At 36.2% G+C, this 18461-nt stretch overlaps 2 protein-coding genes across 2 annotated transcripts; one reads left to right on the top strand and one right to left on the bottom strand.

The window, feature by feature from the left end:
• Window positions 1–264: 264 nt before the first annotated feature.
• nxt2 (nuclear transport factor 2-like export factor 2) lies at window positions 265–2129 on the top strand. The gene is made up of 4 exons (XM_077236048.1): window positions 265–646; window positions 1020–1106; window positions 1203–1347; window positions 1477–2129. The coding sequence occupies exons 1-4, from the start codon at window positions 626–628 to the stop codon at window positions 1659–1661; spliced, it is 438 nt and encodes a 145-aa protein (XP_077092163.1). The 5' UTR covers window positions 265–625; the 3' UTR covers window positions 1662–2129.
• Window positions 1782–17990, bottom strand: acsl4a (acyl-CoA synthetase long chain family member 4a). Its single transcript, XM_077236047.1, has 15 exons — window positions 17875–17990; window positions 11584–12078; window positions 10286–10463; window positions 10036–10145; window positions 9179–9317; window positions 8844–8994; window positions 8117–8240; window positions 7924–7995; window positions 7699–7838; window positions 7439–7608; window positions 6519–6593; window positions 4957–5148; window positions 4750–4864; window positions 4470–4627; window positions 1782–3486 (listed from the first exon to the last, which is right to left on the bottom strand). Exons 2-15 carry the CDS (start codon window positions 11920–11922, stop codon window positions 3329–3331), a joined length of 2121 nt encoding a protein of 706 aa, XP_077092162.1. The 5' UTR covers window positions 11923–12078; window positions 17875–17990; the 3' UTR covers window positions 1782–3328.
• Window positions 17991–18461: the final 471 nt, after the last annotated feature.

Here is an 18461-nt window from a genome sequence, read left to right as displayed (position 1 = left end):
TGTACTATTTATGCATATCTTAATAAATATGTATTTTTTTTTAATAAACCGACTTATAATTTACTCATTTACATATGCATACATATAAATGTACTAATAGAGTCCAGCCCAATTTGCCATGCTGAGGAAAACGATAGTAGTGAAATGAATAATAAAAAAAGAAACATATTCTACCTTTATGTATTTTCATCCTTTATGTATAAATATTTTATATGTTCACCCTTTTGTCGCCTGGTGTATTTTTTATTCCCCGTAGAGTTTTCTATTGATTGGAACTATGGTGGAACTTATAATGACGGCGTGGTTTTCCAGCGGAACAATAATCGTGAACACAGACACATTTGAGCACATTTTTTCTCCGATGTTGGGTTTGTTTTTCGAAAAAAGTAAGGTAACATAATTCTGATAGTTTGCACGCAATATACCTTTCGACTTAGTCATAAACTACGATTTCACTTTACTTTCATAGATACCGTAATTTTACAGTGTTGCTTTGTTTTCATTTGCTCGTACATGCATTTTAAATTGCATTAAGTTAGCCATTTTATGTTTTATCAGTAGTTGGATTTAAAACACTTAAGACGACTGAACATCGCAAAGATCGGTGGGGTGCACGTTTAGTACCATGGCTGCTGCGGCAACGGTGGTAAGTTAAGTGATATACAAAATTAAAATTCTGTCATCATTTACTCACCATCAAGTTGTTCCAAACATGTATGAATTTCTTTCTTCTGCTGAACATAAAAAAATATATTTTGAAGAATGTTGTGGGGCCCAATTGACTTCCATAGTATGGGAATAAAATACTATGTAAGTCAATGGCCACGGTCAACTGTTTGGTTACAAACATTCTTCAAAATATATTATTTTATGTTCCACACAACACAGAAATTAATACAGGTGTGTAACAACTTGAGGGTGAGTAAATTACGTTTTATGAACCATCCCTTCATTCAAACATCTTAAGTAGCAATACGTTCATAACTGTATACTCATCAATTCTGTTCGATATTGATCAGGATTTCAGGGCTCAAGTTGATCAGTCATGCAGATACTCGGAGGAATTCGTCAATATCTATTACGACTGTATGGATAAGAAAAGAAGGGTATGCTCAAGTTTAACTTCACTTCATGTATGCTGATTTATTATGTTAATTAGCTGTGCATTTGAAGCCTTCATCTTAATGAATGATTGCTTTCAGACTCTGACAAGGCTGTATCTGGACAAGGCAACGCTGGTGTGGAATGGCAATGCCGTCACTGGACAAGATGCTCTCGGCGAGTTCTTCGAGTCTCTTCCCTCCAGCGAGTTTACAGTGCACACTCTCGACTGCCAGCCTGTGCATGGTATGCAAACTAAGACTACATTTGTTATGCTTTTCATTACTATGCAATTACATTTTGTATTTAGAAAATATACCAATGTGAATTAAATGTTTATAATTCAATCGAATACTATTTTTTTTTTTATAACAGAACAAGCAACGCAGGGCCAAACTACTTTGTTGGTGGTTACAGCTGGTTCAGTGAAGTTTGAAGGAAACAAACAGAGATACTTCAACCAGAATTTCTTATTAACTGCCCAAGCTTCTCCAAACAGTGACCAGCCAGTATGGAAGATTGCAAGCGATTGTTTTCGCTTTCAGGACTGGGCAAACTGAATTTTTTTTTTTTCGTATAGCTTTTGTTTTCTTTCTTTTTTTTGTAAATTCGTTGCAATTGAAGTATGTACTGTAAATAAAAAGACAGTTGAAGTGTTTTAAAAATGGAGTACCACACAGTGAGTAGAAAACGATTTTACTTGTCCCCAGCGTATATTACATACAGTGACTCACACAAAAAAAATATAAATAAGCATCATAGAACATTCTACAAGCAAGTTTACAATTTCTCAATGCAAACACTTGACTGGTGTATAGTTTTGCTTAGGGTAGTGATAGGAACCCTGAGGGCCGTGGAGGAAAGATCCTTCCAGAAGGGTAGAAGGAACTGCTGAACTTCTTGGATTAATGGCTATTAATTTAAAAATCCCTGACAAAAAGAATAGTGCAAATGACAAAATTATTATAAATAAAATACACTTCCTAGAATAAAACAAGCCAAGATTTGACAGATTACAATACCTGTACAGATCATACTTTCTCAAAATAAAACAAAAATAAATTAACAAGGGTAAAAATGAAATCTATAGTTTTAACTGAATAAATTAAAATACAGAATAAAAATATTAATGGTTAGATTCATATTCTGGGGCTTAATTTACAAACAGATTTTTTTAAACTTTATGCATTAAGTATTGAGAATGTGTTTAATAATATATTACCAAATATATTAAAAGCCTGTAGAAGTGGAACTTGAAAGAGACAAGAGTTTGTGGCAATCAGACACTGATAGCATAACAATTTGTGGTTTAAAAAAAGATGACAGAAGTAATACAAACTTGACCGCTGTGGCATAAGAGGGGAATATTATTCCTAAAAAAAAAATCCCTTTATTTAAATTCAGTTTAACAACACAAATAAGCAACAAACCACTTGCCGGTCATGTCAACCTGCCCTGAGTCATTCCATAAGCAAATATTTACTAGCAAATGTGTGAATCATAACAGCAGCAACGACAAAAAGTCTCTTTAGTAAATAACAAAGAAAGTGGTTTGTAACCATTATAAAGACACCAATGCCTAATGCATTGCATGGATGAAGCACACAAAATCGAATTAAAATTTACAGCCAATTAAAGAGTAAACGTTTAAAATCGTGACCAATCAGAAGGCACAAAAAACATCACTATATATTACTTGCCTCTAAAAGGAGGCCGAATTCTGCTGTGAAATGACTTCACCTCAGCTAGCGGTTTCAGTTTTCAAACTATAAAACCAAGCAAATTAACATTATATTTTTTAACAAAGAAACTGAAATGTCACATGTTGAAAAAAAAAGCACGAGGTGATGGCAGTATATCGCTGTTTTATGGTTGAAATCCTCTTTGCAAGAGACTCCTTTTGTATACTAAAAGGAGAAATTAGTGGATACGATGAATATCGTTCCTTGTCCAACAGTTCTCAAGCTACTCAACTACAACTCTAATTGTAAACTATTTCACAGCAGAGAGACAACAGAACTCTGAACGAAAAGCCCACAAAGCTCAGGAATAAAAATACAGACCAACGCCTTATCAACATTGTTCATCTTCGAAAATTTGTGCGCATCACTAAACAATGGGCAGTGGTGAAAGTTGTGGCAAATTGTGTTTTTTTAACATTTATTGATATACAGCAATGTTGCACGGTGAGGAACTGATGGAAATGTCTTTGGCTGTGATAAAGGTCCTACTTGTGGCCATACATTCTTTCGATATCATTTAGATAGTGGTTCTTCAGTTCCATCCTCTTCAGTTTGAATGCGTCCGTCACCAGGCCCGTTTCAGGGGTCCAAGGCTCTGGACTCAGATGGACCATGACTGGTATCTCAAAGCGCTGGAGTTTAACTAGAATTATGGAAAGATTATTAGAAGACAAGCTCTGAGATGAAAACATTTCGTACAATTCCATTTTATGTACATTAACGTACATAAGTTTGAGGTCTGTAAGAATTTTTTAATGTTTTTGTCTTTTACAGTCTTATGCTCACCAAAGCTGCAAGGCTTTTATATTGTGAAATACAATTTAAAATAACTGTTTTAGATTTTTTTTTTTTAAATGTAATTCATTCCTGTGATGGCAGAGCTGAATTTTCAGCATCATTGCTCCAGTCTTCAGTGTCACAAGACCCATCAGAAATCATTCTTATGTACTGATTTACTGCTCAAGAAACATTTCTTATTATTACCAATGTTGAAAACAGTTGTGCTTCTTAATATTTTTTGGGAAACTGATACATTTTTCTCAGGACTCTTTGATGAGCAAAGTTTTCTAGAACATTTATTTGTTCTAAAAATAGCATTTATTTGAAATATAAACATTTGGTAAAATTATAAATGTCTGTTACTTTTGATCAATTTAATGCATCCTTGCTGAATTTAAGCATTCATTTCCTTTTAAAAATGTTACTGAACCAAAACGTTTGTACGGTAGCGTATTTTAAGTACAGTCAAGTTAAGGTCAAGTGTGCACAAAGTCTGATAAACTAAACAACCATATAAATGACATACAAAACAAAACAAAAAACACACTTGTGAGCTATTTTTTGGTACCAAAATGTATTTATGTACATATTAACATATGTAATGCTGAATTTTGTCATCCTCTGAATGGTCTATTAGGTTTTTTTTTAATTATTTTTTTTAAATAAAATATTACAATAAAATACCAAAAAAAAAAAAAACCTGTGCTAAAAATTCAGACTGGGTGTTTGACAGGCCTTCAGGGGACTCATTTTAATAAGTTTTAGTAAATGCCTTGATACAGTGACCCCATTTTGAACTTTGACACCATGTACCTTGTTGCAACAACACCTGGAAGTAACACTCACTTGAAGTTGCGACTTCTTTAATTTCTCTCAGAACTTCCCTTTCCATAACTGGGTGGTTGCAAATCTCTTCCCATGTGCCTTCAATGCCCTTCTGATTGGCAAAAGCTGTCAGCTTCTTCTGATTAGGAACAATGAAGCTGATAACGTAGTTCTGGTCACTGGTGGGAAGAGAGAGAGAAAAAAAAGGTCTGTATACAGTACGTCTCCTGTTCTAAAGAGAGGACCTTTTGTTAGGGCCAGTGACATCCCATATGCGTCAGACAAAGCCGACTGTACAAACCTGTTTGCATAAGCGCAGATGTTGTCGATGAGAGAGCAGTTCTTCAGAGCTGACTCAACTTTGCCTAAAGAGACGTACTCCCCAGCTTGAAGTTTCACAAGGTCCTTCTTGCGATCTAGGCGTTACAAAGTAATACAATAGATAAAATGAATGTTTCCTGGTTGAGTCAAAATCACACAAGACTTGTGTTGCTGAATCTAGACATACCAACAATCTGAAGACAGCCGTCAGGGTGCATCTCTCCTACATCACCAGTGCAGAACCACCGCTGTCCGTTCTGATCCACATAGAAGTCGTCATTATTACAGCTCTCACTCTTGTAGTAGCCCATGGTTACATTAGGACCTCCGATGAGGATCTCACCACGTGGATGAGGCTTGTCATGCTTTGTATAGCCACCTGAAAGAAAGGATATGATGAGAATTACGACCGCTGAAACAAGAACTAAAAGATAAAGGAACAGTTAACCTGAAAAAGACAACTCATACCCTCGTGTCATTTCAAATCTGTATGCCGTTATTTAGTTTCTTCCATAGAACAGCTCATCACGCAACACTTCATAGAGAAACGGATTGTAATTCAAGCCATTATTCACGGATACACTTGCCAGCAGTGTTATTTTAGCAGTATTTATATACTACTATAGTATTGATCAATACTTTTAATCATCTTTTATGTTTATATTTTCAGTTTTCATTTTAATATCAGTCATTTTGTTATTTGCTTTTGCCTTTTATATACAGTATTTCTATTTAATTTATTTTTTATTAGTTTTAGTAATTCTATTTCTTCTACTTAAACATTTTAGTCCAAGTTATCCATGTAAATTGTATATTTTGTTTTATTTCATTTCAGTTTTACTTCAATGAACTAAAACAATTTGTAATAGTTTTTATTTTTGTTAACAATAACAACTCAGCTTAGCTGAAGCTCACACGACACCAAAAACAATACCTTTGGCATTTTTTAGTCTAGATGCCATCAGATTACTTATTAGAAGATGCACGATATATCGGCCACCATATCGGTATTGGCCGATATATGTCCATTTTTAATGTTATCGTTATCGGCCCGATAAAAAAATATGTCCGACACATTAAAGCCGATTAATAATGGATTATTTCCTTGAGACACTTCAGATGTGCACTGTTCACTATGATGGTTTTGAAGAGCTTGAAATGTGATTGAAATACAGTTCAGTGCAACGTGCAGCGCAAGTTTGTCAAATAGGCTACATAAAATTATAATAAGAACATCATTATAATTGTGTGCTTGGGACATGGCTTTTAATGGTGAGACTTTTGTTTTTGCCTTCAGGCTCTCAAAAAATATATGAAAACTTGAATTTATTTATCAGCCAACATATTGGTTATCGGTTATCAAATATAAATAATTATCTGTTATCGGTATTGGCCAAATATTTCATATTGGTGCATCCCAACTTATTATGCAATATTACATTTATGCATTTGATTAATGCTTTTATCCTAGTGACTTGCATTGCATTAGTGTATATACATTTTATCATTATCAGTTCATGCATTCCCAAGGAATTGAACCCATGACCTTGCGATTGTTTGAACCATGTTCTACTGTTTGAGCTACAGTAATGCTGAAATAGAAGTAGTTTTTTTGTTTAATTTGTACTCTGCAAAAACAGCATACAGGTTTGGAGCAACATTTTACATTTTAGGTGAGTATACATAATTGTTAGTGGACTATTGGATATTAGAACAAGTAGCTAAATGGAATAGGGTACATTGACCAACCTTCAGCCCAGTCTTTGAGTTTGAGCTCACAGCAGTTCAGAGGAGAACCTACTCGTCCTGTGCTATAGTCTGAAACTGCACAACAAAGAAAACAGATGTCATCATTACTTCCACGGTCACAGCTTGAAGCATTAGAACAAATATCTCTGAGGATATTCCAAAATCGGAGTGTCTATTTACACTAAGTGCAAATAGCCGTCTTGTTGGCAGAGACTATTGACATTAACTCCGCCCAATAATGTCTGGTTGGGCCAGACAAAATTACGGAAGAAGCCGGATTGTCAACAGTAGCAATAATGTAGGGGTAAGAAGCGTGGCAGGGAATTTTTATGCAAATCGACCCGAGTTCATATCCGCTTTTGCCGAACTTGCTCAACTCCCTTTTCCCATCTCATATCATTTATTTTCAATAAAAAAATGAAGAAAATATTAGAAAAGTGGAAATAACATGCATTTAATAATAGTGTTTATCGGTTAGGAGTAGAGAGGGCTTTATTGTACCAATAAGGCAGCATCCATTTAATAATTTTAATAAATATAATAATTTACATTCTGTGTTATTATTGTAGACGGTTTAATGTACAACAACACTGAGGAGCAAATAGTACCCTATCTGCCACTATTTATAACCATAAATAGCATCTATCTACTAACACTTTATTGCAAATACTGCTATTTTCACATAGTGTAAATATAATCTATCGCTATTTTCACTTGGTGTAAATAGCATATCGCTAAGAAAATGCTGCTACTTGAACTTAGTGTAAATAGAATCTATTGCTACTTGAACTTTGTTTAAATAGCAATACATTCTATTTACACTGTGTAAATAGCAGCTATCTAAATATGATTCTACAAATAATGATAAAATGAACAGGAACAGGTTGGAAAAGATGTTCAGATGCATCAGGACTACTTGCCTTCGGTTATAGTGCCTGCTCCACAGGTCTCAGTAAGACCGTATCCTTGACCAACAGGACAGCAGAAACATATGTTCATGAAGCGCTGAGTGGCGGTAGACAGAGGAGCTCCTCCGGACAGCATCATACGCACATTCCCACCCAGCAAAGATCTGACTTTCTTAAACAAACTGAACACATCGAGGAACAAAGACGATTAAAACTCCCGACTCATTAACAAGAGTGTGATTAATTGAAGGCCTATTTTAATCTCATCTTACATATTGCACAGGGGCGCATCGTAACCCTTCTTGATCTGCTCGAGCTTGTAGTCATAAGCCAGGTTGAACAGGGTTCTCTGAACGCAGCTCATCTCCTGCACCTTACTCATGACGTTCTTATTGATCCGGTCCATTATTTCCTGGCAGAAGAAGCGAAAGTGTCAGATTTTGAACATGATTTACGTGAACAAAGCAAGATGATCATTTTAGAAGAGGCCGACTTACAGGTACGGCTGCCATTAGAGTAGGTTTCAGCACACTGCAGTCACCTTTACTTCCCTTCTTAATTTTGGTTGACTACAAAGCAGAAACAAACAATTCAATCATCAGAGATTAACATATTTTGTAAAAACCTCACAAATCTGTGTAAATGTGTGACTATATTTATCTGATCCAGTAACAAATTGAAGTGCTGTACCTGATCAGACAGCGTTTGTGGTGTGGAATAGCCGATCCTGCAGCCGTATGTCACACATGAAATCTCAGCCGTCATTTCCAGGACATGAGCAAGAGGAAGATATGCAATATACGTATCCTTTGGTCTGTGGAAGCATACAGACATTTTAATGTCAGGCACTTTTGCATTGCACTGTTGCACTGCAACAGTTGTGTTCAGGAAGTAAAAAAATCCATTCATTTTCTCTATTGAGGAATTGATTTTTAACTATAAACTTACAAAGTGTTAAAGAGAAACCTACTGTAAGCTATGAGGTTGTTAATCGATGCTATTTTTGAAGTCATCAGCCTGTATTATTCCAATCGATTTTTTAAATAATTATGTTTAATAGCAGAATTATTGTTTAAAAACTACACTACCCACAAGTCTGCAAATAAATTTGGACACCTGAAACCAGCATATCAAGAAGACTTCAGCATCCCCCCACTACAGAGAAGCACTGGGAATGAAGAGCCATTACGTACACAATCTTGTACCCGATTTTCAAATACTTTGTTTGCTTCAGATAAATTCACCGCATAGCTGGTTTAATTGGTTCATGGCTTATAAGTCTATACCAATATATATATATATATATATATATATATTTTTTTTTTTTTTTAAATCCCTATGGGGAAAATAATTCCAGAACCAAAACCACTTAAATAGTAAGCGGCCACGGTTGCATTCTATTTATCATTATACACACCCCAATCCAGGTATCCTTTCACACTGGCCAGCCATTCCACCGATCAGGTTACTGTGGATGATCATCACCCCTTTAGGTCTCCCGGTGGAGCCGCTGGTGTACATAATAACAGCGAGGTCTGACGGGACGGGTTTCACTATTGGTCTGTTCACTGCAACACAAAGCACACATTATTTTCTTCTCTGGGGATTGACATCGCAAAACCAATCTGTCGATATTGTGTGGGTGAACGGAGGGTAAACTACAGGCAATCTGTGAAAAGGTTAATTAGCATATAAATAAAATGTCAACTGTAAAGTCGGTGCTATTTATAAGATGTATCAAAGCATTCTTACGGTTTTCTGGCTTGGCTCCCAGCTCTTGCACAGATTGCATGCTGTGGATCTTGATGCCCTGTGGAAATCCTGCTGTGCTGATGCCCTTCTGGTCCACATAGATGATGTGCTTCAGATTGGGAATTTGAGGAAGAACACTCTGTATGGGAATAAAAAGGTAAGGAAAACATATTGGTCATTAAATGTTTCCATAATTTAAACATTTCAAGTGGCAGGATGATTAAAGCCAGCTGGCACCGGATGTCAACTCCAACTTTGGACAGATGATGAATTTTGCTTACTTAATACCAACAAAATGAACTGTCGTCAGCGTAATGTCAAATTGTCCTGACATTGATATTTGGTTAAATATAGGTTTGGATATCAGGTGACCAAAATTCAATGTCTTATGATGTTGGTGGCCCGCTGGGAAATTTTAAACTACAATAGGGCCTGACAGGGCATTACTGTTAAACCCTCTGGTGTTTCTTACAGAACTTTTTTTATTGGGTCAAACATGAAGAGTTGAGATTCAGTCAGCGAGTCAGATCTGACAGATTCCGTGTGTTCATTCGGTAAAGATTTCATTGCAGATTCAAACTGACAACTAATGAGTTCACGAGTACATTTTTGCAACTGTTTATAAGCACAAGCTCACAAGAGTCACTTGTTTGATTGTAGTTTGACTACACTGGTTTTGAGTGGAGCTAGCAAAGACGATGCAATTGAAAACAAGCGTTGGCTGTGTTCAGGCATTGATTCATTGACTGCAAGTTCATAACTAATCTAATAATTATTCTTTTGCCTTGGATCTGTAATATAGTAAGTACACTGGATTGTTAGCAACATGTTTTTGGCCTTTGACTAAACCAGCTTACCTTCAGTTTGGTTTCCAGCAGTTCTACACTGGTGACCAGGTGTGTAACTCCACACTCATTCAATCCGAAAGTCACTGCCTCTTCTCCTAGAGTTGCATAGAAGGTGACCACTACAAAAAAACACACATGAAACACAAGTTAACAAAAGAAGATAAAGATTAAATAACACATTCATGATTCATCTCTGAGTCATCACAAGAAATTAAGGGATAAAACCTGACTCATATGAAATATTTATATTTTTCCTTACATGGGAAATTGCGTCTGAAGCAGGCCTGAGCTGTGATCATCCACTCTGCCCGTGTCTCACAGAAAATTGCGATGGTGCATTTTGGCTGTTGGCCTAGTGCTGCCAGTCCGCTCCCAAACTGACTGACCACAGTGTCCATCTCCTCATAGGACAGCCATTTATAATCACCCTGAATTAACTGCCAAGACAAAACCTTTAAACACCTTCATACTAACAAATATATTATTCAACATGGAGTTTCCTTTTCACCAAAAAATTATGATTTTTGCAATGTTCACATTGCATTTGAATGTGGACCAAATGTTTTTTTTTATTAGGATGACAGTGTGAACAGCAAAAAGCACACAAATACACAGACATTTTCTCTAAATATTTTCTACATGTTTAATTCACAATTATATGCATGGAAATAAACCAGATGTTTTTCCAATGTGAATTCACTGTGAACTCTCGGGTAGGAATTTATGTAATTTCTATGTCAGTTTAACCCAATTTCATTGTTGTGAAAAATAAATGTTGAAAAGTTGAAAATTTCACAATATCAAGTATTACACAGCAAGATGGAAAAAGTTATGACAGTGTACACCAGAAAATGCCAATACAAGCTGTTAAAATGTAAGAATGTTATTCTATTTTCATATAATAGTAAAATATGATTATTAATAAATTAACATCTATAAATGCATGCATATCCATAAATATAATATTAATATATAAGTTAATATTCAAAGGAATATATATATACACACTACCTCTTAATTTGAATTAATATAAAAAAAACATCCATTTCTACATTTTTACTTTCTATTCATCAAATAATCCTGAAAAAATTATTAGGGTTTCCACAATATAATTAAACAGCAGCAAATAAGCATATTAGATTGATTTCTGAAGGATCATGTGACACTGAAGACTGGAGTAATGATGCTGAAAATTCAGCTTCGCATTACATTACATTTTAAAATGTATTTTCCGTTAGAACAGATAAAGTCACACAATACTATTCCAAAGTGTTACGGTTTTGACTGTATATTTGATCAAATAAATGTAGCCTGGGTAGATACTAATCAAATAAGATTTGAAAAAAAAAAGCTTTTGAACGGTAATGTACAATTATAAATAATATGCATTTATGATGTTATGATCAACAAACGTTATGCAACAGGCCTGTTTAGGAGAGTCGCTTGTTTAGATCAGCGTCTGACATGAGCCAAATTGAAAAGGTCATGAGAAAATTTAGGTCAGCAAAAATATTTAAATAGGCACTTTGGCTTGCAGTGTGATCACAGAATATCTACCTTTTTGAAAACTTTCCCATTCGGTTGAGGCTCATTTTCTTCACTCAGAAGTTCTCGGGTTCCCAGGCAGTCCGCTTTACCGAAACGCTGCACCGCATAGTCAAACAACTTATCAAGAGTGTCTTTTCCAGGGAAGTCCACCGTGACCAGGGAGTCGAAGTGATCCACCGAACGATATGGTCCATCCGCCTGACCGGTGGTTGACTTGGATTTGATTCTCTTTGCCAGGACTTTCTTTTCCTGGGCTCCAGTCAGGAAGTACCATGGCAGAAAGCTTAAGAGGGAGTAGAGCCATACCACTGCGTGTACTGGGAACAAGAGAACGGTACTCAGGTCCATGCTGAGAAACTGAAGGGGTCTAAAAGATGAAGGGATCAGGCAAAGCCTGAGGTAGAGTCAGTTTGTTGTTCTTTGTCCAACTTAGGATTGGAGGATCGGGATCAAAGTTCAGAAAAACTGGTAAAGTGTCCAATATGTGGTTCCAAAATGTGCAACCTGGTGAGAATGACAGTCAGAAATAGAGGAAATTTATTATATTCAAGTGTAATCAACCGAAGCACAGTACCCAACTTTGGCTTGCTTAGTTTAGGTTTAAAAGATACTTAATATTCAGTAATATCAGAGAATGTCTAATAAGGGGAGAACTTTCACTCGCAGTAAACTTCCAGCTTCTGAACTGGTTGCAGTTCCACCCTGGTTCCATATGAGGACGCTCACAGGACGAGTGCAGAATGAATGGAGGTCTATACCCACAGATATCCATAATAAGGCTAGATGTCTTACGGCGGAGTCTCTATCGCCATTACCGTCGGCCATCTTGTCACAGGCAAGCTTTCTGAGGGGCTCTGTGGTACCTGATGTAAGATGAGTGATCAGCACGAACTCAAATACTTATCTCGTTGAAATCTTGACGGATTTACAAACGGTTTGGTTTCTTACAAACGTTATTAACGTGGCTATAATTCTGGATGATTATTTATTTTATACATTTATTATTCATAAGTATACAGTGTGATAACTACATCTCTGATGTTTATAACAAACCAAACCGTTTGAAAATCGGTATAAAATTTAGCAAGTTATGGTTATTTAAAAAGTGCATGCACCATTAAAACACAATGTTACGAGTGAGCGAGCTGCCTGTGACAAGATGGCCGCCAGATGTGGACGTCGACCTCCATTGGCCGGCATCGCGGACGAGACATCTAGCCTTTATTATGGATATCTATATCTATACCCCTCAAAATCCACTTTTCTCAGGATATAATTTTTTGTCCAGTAAATCCAATGTTGTATTTGAAATGAGATGCAAAGAAATTACTCATTGCTGGGTGTTAGATTTTTTTAGAGTCACTTATTTGCTTTAAAAAGTCTTTTAAAATGTCAATGACACCATACACATCGTACCAGTAGAAATACTGACACACGTGCTAGAAGAGTTTTTGTTTTGTTGTTTTAAAAGACCTCGCTGAAAATTTTAAGCAATTGTCATATATATATGACAATTATCACAGGAGCACATACGTTACCTTTTTTCATCCTTGGGAAATGAGAAATAGGACAAATGTTGTTGTTGTGTTTTAAGGTGGCAATACTATACCATACGTATCCTGTATTTCCTAAAACAAGAATACTCAAATTTAATTTATTTTTCCGTGTAAATTTTCTGGTACCGCTTCGGATGCCACGATGCCATCAAGCAGTATCTATGGTCGTAATCAGTCCTTCACTGACCAATCAGCGTTCATTAGCAAAATGCTAGTGTGTAAATGGGCAACAACTCAACCTGTAAGAAATCGAAAGGACATAAGTACTCGTTCATTCAACTTTCGTCCTATAACTCATGTTGAACTTGCATAACCTACAATCAAATCTGAGATTTCTCAAGGGCAATCGGGCGAAAGAGACAAATTTAGCCGTCTAGCCCCATAGACTCCCATTCATTTTGCACTCGGACGATCGCCCCCCCCCCCCAGTGGAACTCTGATGGAACTACAACCAAAATTCAGTACAATAGGCCTAGGGCTTAATAGGGAGTGAACAGGCTCTCCGTAGACGGCTCTGGTAATATAATCGAATTGACTGCACTGACACTATTGGATGAGAGCAAAACTTGAACTGAAGTGAGCTGAATGATGACACCACTGATACGATTTGGTTTCATAATTGATAGATTCTGAAACATCTACACTGTTTTTGAACCGAATCGACATTAAAGCTGAATAATGAAACTGTCGTCTTCTGTGGAGCTGCTCATTATGGAATCTTGTTTCCGCCACTGAATGAAAAAATAAAAAAGGCAACTGTGACTTTTCATCTAACAATTTTGAATCTTTTATCTCGCAACTGCAAGATTATCTCGCAAATTGGACTTCATAATTCGCAGTTGCAAGTTTATATCTCATAATTCTGAGAAAAAAGAATTTAGAAGTCAGAATTGCAAAACTTTTTTGCCTCGCAATTGCAAGTTCATATCCTGTAATTCTGACTTTATTTTTGTGCAATTTAATTCAAGTTTTTCTTTTTTCCCTCAGAATTGTGAGATTCAGAATTCTGAGGGGAAAAAAGTCAGAACTTGCAATTAAAATAGGTAACTGTAACTTTTTAATCACGCAATTCTGACCTTGTATCTCAGAATTCTGAAATGTAAACTCGCAATTGCGAATTATAAAGTCCGAATTGTGAGATTAAAAAGCTGTAATTTTGTAACTTTTTATTCTGTGGCGGAAACAAGCCTCCATAGCTTATAGACGAAATGGAAATCATTTCATAATTGATGAACATTACAGTTATTGAACTGAATCAACACTGAACTGAATAATGACAATCTTATCTTCTATGGAGATGCTTTACAGCAGAATGAATTTCTCGCATTTAATGAAGTTTAATGGTCATTACTTCCTGTTCATCACTTTGAAGCTGCTTTTAAACATTCTGTATTATATAAAGTGCTATATAAATTAAGGTGACGACATTTCTATGAGAAAGAGCAAGTTTGAGGCGTCAAGCGTAACAGTTTGCATTCATTCAGACACTTTAATGAGAAAAGTAAGGCTTATTAGAGGACAGTCACATGTGCTGTGGAAAAGACACATTCCAGGCCAGTGAACAGTGTCTCTCTGGTTCTCATTTAATTGCTCCATTATGAAGTCAGAAACACCCTGCGAGGCCCTTCTTCCCCTAAAGAAAGGGCGGACTCTAATGAACAAACAATAGTGTGATATTAAGGCACCCGTTTACCACACATTTAGCTTTTGGAGATTAATGGTTGTTAAAAACTTGATACACTCATATCTAGTGTTCCTGTTGCTGGTACAGTCATGGATTAGTCTAGATTTCAAAGAAACACCCAAAATGATCAAATTAAACCATAAACAAATTAATTTCCTTGAGTTATCTCCATCATTAGCCACGTAGGTGAACTCTGGCTTATGAATTCATCACAGGCAGATAAGGTCATCTCTTGATCAAATGACTGGTGTCAGATTAAGGAAGTAAAAATGAGTTACTCATAGACGGATACAAGAAACGACTTGAATCTAACAGTAAAGCTACAACCTGTACACAAAGACCTAAGTAAATTTGCATAGTTCTGTTGCTTTGCAAACTGTGCATTGTCTATGAAATTAGATCCTTCAAGTCCTTGCAGACAGTGAAGACAAGTGTGACCAGCTGCAGGGGCTGTTAAAAAGTATCAACCAATGGCACAAGGTTAATGTAGGACATAGTCCACTGACCAAAGCCCTCTTATTATGGTAGTTAGTAATCGCTCTCTGTTTGTTTGGGCTGACAACATTTTGGCGTACAGAAAACAAGTCTTGATCAATCCTGGTGAAACGGCACGTGACGTTGACACAACCCACAGCCTGATTTACAGTTTAGGGCTAGGATTTGACAAATTTCAGCTATTCCAATGCCAGAAAGACAACAAACTAGTGGTCAGATAGTGTTTTTTTAGTGGCTGATTTCTAGAGATTATTTATGTTAATTATTTTTATGTTACAACCTTAAACTGATAAATGGTCAATATTTAACTTTTTGGAATTTGTGTTAATAAAGTTCTACCAAAGTGAATTTAGACATCACAATGTAAGCACAATGTAAAATGGATATTCATTTGCTAAAGATTTACATTTAACAGTTATTTGTTTTAAAAGGTTAGTGAGTGTTCAATGACAGAAAAGGTCATCTAAATGTAAAATAGGAAAAATGAGCATCTACAATTAAATATACATTTTCAAAACGTTCACATAGCCTTAATTCACTCTAGGGCTGCACTATATATCGAAATATTGTTAATGTACATATCGCAATATGCATATCGCCAACGGCTTGAGATATCTGCATGATTTTAATAGGCTGTGGGCTACTTCAAAAAGTTAAGTTTTAGGTCGACGCATATAGCAGCAATTGACTGGTAACGTGACTGTTACTTGCGTGTGACTTGCTTGACGTTAAAAAGAGTTATAAGCGCAATAAGCTGCAGAAAACAGCTCATTGCAATACTCATTGCAATACTGTCAGGCACACACACACACAGACACACAAAGCGTGAACGCAGAAAGGTGCCCCTCAGACAGCGTGGGCTCCCAAATTCAGTTTTCTTTCACGGCTTATTGCACTCAAACGGTCAAATACACACACAGTTAGGCCTATGTCAAAATGCCTGTCATGTTGAGTATTCATGTAAACAGTCGGTTATGTCTTAACTTAAGTGAATGTCAATGTAAAAAATTAGAAATGAAATCGGATGCGTGTCAAAAGGATCCATAAAGTTGGTCTTAAAGTGACAGCAGCCTAATACAGTAAATCTGCTACTGTATGTCAAATAACAAAAGAAAAAGAGGAAATCATTTACCGCTCCTGACTGAATAACTTTTGTAGATTCATTATGGATCAATGCTTTTATATTGGTTATATAATTTTTAGTTTTTAAGAATATGTAAATATAATTTAACACTTCAACAGCAACATCGCATCACATAACGAATATCGCATTATTTAACAAGTTATCAAGTATCTAATTTTCCTTCAAAATCGTTCAGCTCTACTTCTTACCTGGGACATATTAATTACAGCTCTACCCTTGCTCATGCAAAGTTAATTGCATTAGCATTAACCAGTAACAAATTAACTTAAATAAACAAACATTGATGCTGATGCATTTTTTTTAATCTGCCCTGATGAGTTGAAACCCGTACAAAGGTTATACTCAATCTGAAGCCTTAAATCCTGGTGAGAGTGGTCAGTTAGCTGGACAGCCAATAATATGAATCCCTCCAGCTCACCCCACTCACGGACCAGATCTTCAGCAGGTGGACAGACACACAGCAGACGGGAATAGAATGATAGGATCCTGGATCTGATCCCATTATCTTTGTATCTTTTACAAACTGACCTCTGTTTACTAAAAGGACACCTTATGGCAAGTTGACCTGAATGCACACTTTCAAAGTTTACATCAATACTACAACAGACTGAGTGGTTGTGACTACGATTCCTTAACAAATATTAGCATAATCCCTTGATGAGGTTGTCATGTCATCAACACCTTTGAAAGTCCAACTTTCTGTTCACTTAACGAGTTGACGTGTACTTTTAAACGATTTAAAGGTCAGATAAAGTAAGAACTACCATAAACAATAGACTGATTTCGATAACAAAAGCTATATAAAACCTACCACCACTAATATATTTGCACTTTGCACCAATTTTGGGCGAGATCACATCATGCTCAAAATGCCTTCTCTAAGCACGACGCAGCTCTGTGATTTGAAACACACAACCACGTGTTCCGTCCGTCACCGTGGAAACGGCTCAGTTTAATAAATGAAACACGTTTAATTTCAACCAGATCGCTTAGAGTACCGGAATCCGCTTGGTCTGATCATTTGAATGTGATGACGATGATGGTGGCGCTCTTTGTCGGATGCGAATTGCGAACGTCAAATGCAGCATCATAATCATAATCATCATCATCATCATCATGAGAGGATGCCACGGCATGCTTTTCCATCACCTACCCTCATATCAATTCATTCAGTACTAAATGTCAATTTACACACTTTAATTGTCATTCAGACCGGGTAATGACGTATAACGTTACTATTCAGATTTGATGAAGCACCCTGATGTTCGCCAGCTAGCGCACCCTTTATCATTCATTCATCTATAAAGTCGCAGTAAACAAGAAAAACATGTAAAAACAATCCCCTCGTAAAGAAGCTCTGAAGTATTAAGATATAGTAGTGTAAGAGTAGCTGATTAGAAAATGATGCCCGTAAATCTTACCGGCGTTTAGTCTGTTCCCTCCAGAGCCGGATCGACTGCATGAGTTTCTGCTGAGACGCAATGACCGACAGTTACCTCCAGCGCGTGCTGTTACACCCGGAAAAATTACGTCATCTGACTCCATTTTATCAGCCAATAGTCGTCCAGATAATGAAGCAAACGCGCATTATTCACTTCCCGTTGCTGTTGGTGCACTTCAGGTCACGGCTACAATGGCTCTAGTGATAATATTAGTGATGATAAATAAAAATGTCAAGTTCTGTTTTTTTCATAAGTAATGTAGTCTATCTTTTGTCTGTGAAAATTTTTTAAAATCCATTTCATATTCTAGACAGTAAAGTAAGAGTTGGTGGTGTTTTGGGATAGTTTAACCCAGGAAGTAATATTAAAAAAACATTGATCTGCAGTAAAAAAAAAAAAACTGTAGCACTTTACAATAAGGTCTCATTCGTTAACATTAACTAACAATGAGCAATTCATTTGTTACAGTATTAATCTTTGTTAACGTTAGTTATAAATAGTTCTGTGTTTGTTCATGTTAGTTCCCAGTGAATACTGAATAAGAAGTATAGGTTATTCTTAGTTCA

The sequence above is a fragment of the Siphateles boraxobius genome, unplaced genomic scaffold, assembly GCF_051911475.1.
Source record: "Siphateles boraxobius isolate OS27281-9 unplaced genomic scaffold, OSU_SipBor_1 2, whole genome shotgun sequence".
Lineage (NCBI taxonomy): Eukaryota > Metazoa > Chordata > Actinopteri > Cypriniformes > Leuciscidae > Siphateles > Siphateles boraxobius.
The sequence above is the reverse complement of the archived record's forward strand: the minus strand, read 5'-3'. Positions and strand labels throughout refer to the sequence as shown.

Bases quoted from the DNA above. Each gene is read 5' to 3' on its own strand.
- nxt2 (XM_077236048.1), top strand. From the start codon at position 626: ATGGCTGCTGCGGCAACGGTG. The intron at 647-1,019 runs GTAAGTTAAGTG...GATATTGATCAG, and splicing joins TGGCTGCTGCGGCAACGGTG to GATTTCAGGGCTCAAGTTGA. The intron at 1,107-1,202 runs GTATGCTCAAGT...GATTGCTTTCAG, and splicing joins GTATGGATAAGAAAAGAAGG to ACTCTGACAAGGCTGTATCT.
- acsl4a (XM_077236047.1), bottom strand. From the start codon at position 11,922: ATGGACCTGAGTACCGTTCTCTTGTTCCCAGTACACGCAGTGGTATGG. The intron at 8,241-8,843 runs GTGTGTATAATG...ATGCTTCCACAG, and splicing joins GAAAGGATACCTGGATTGGG to ACCAAAGGATACGTATATTG. The intron at 4,628-4,749 runs GTTTGTACAGTC...TCTTCCCACCAG, and splicing joins ATCTGCGCTTATGCAAACAG to TGACCAGAACTACGTTATCA.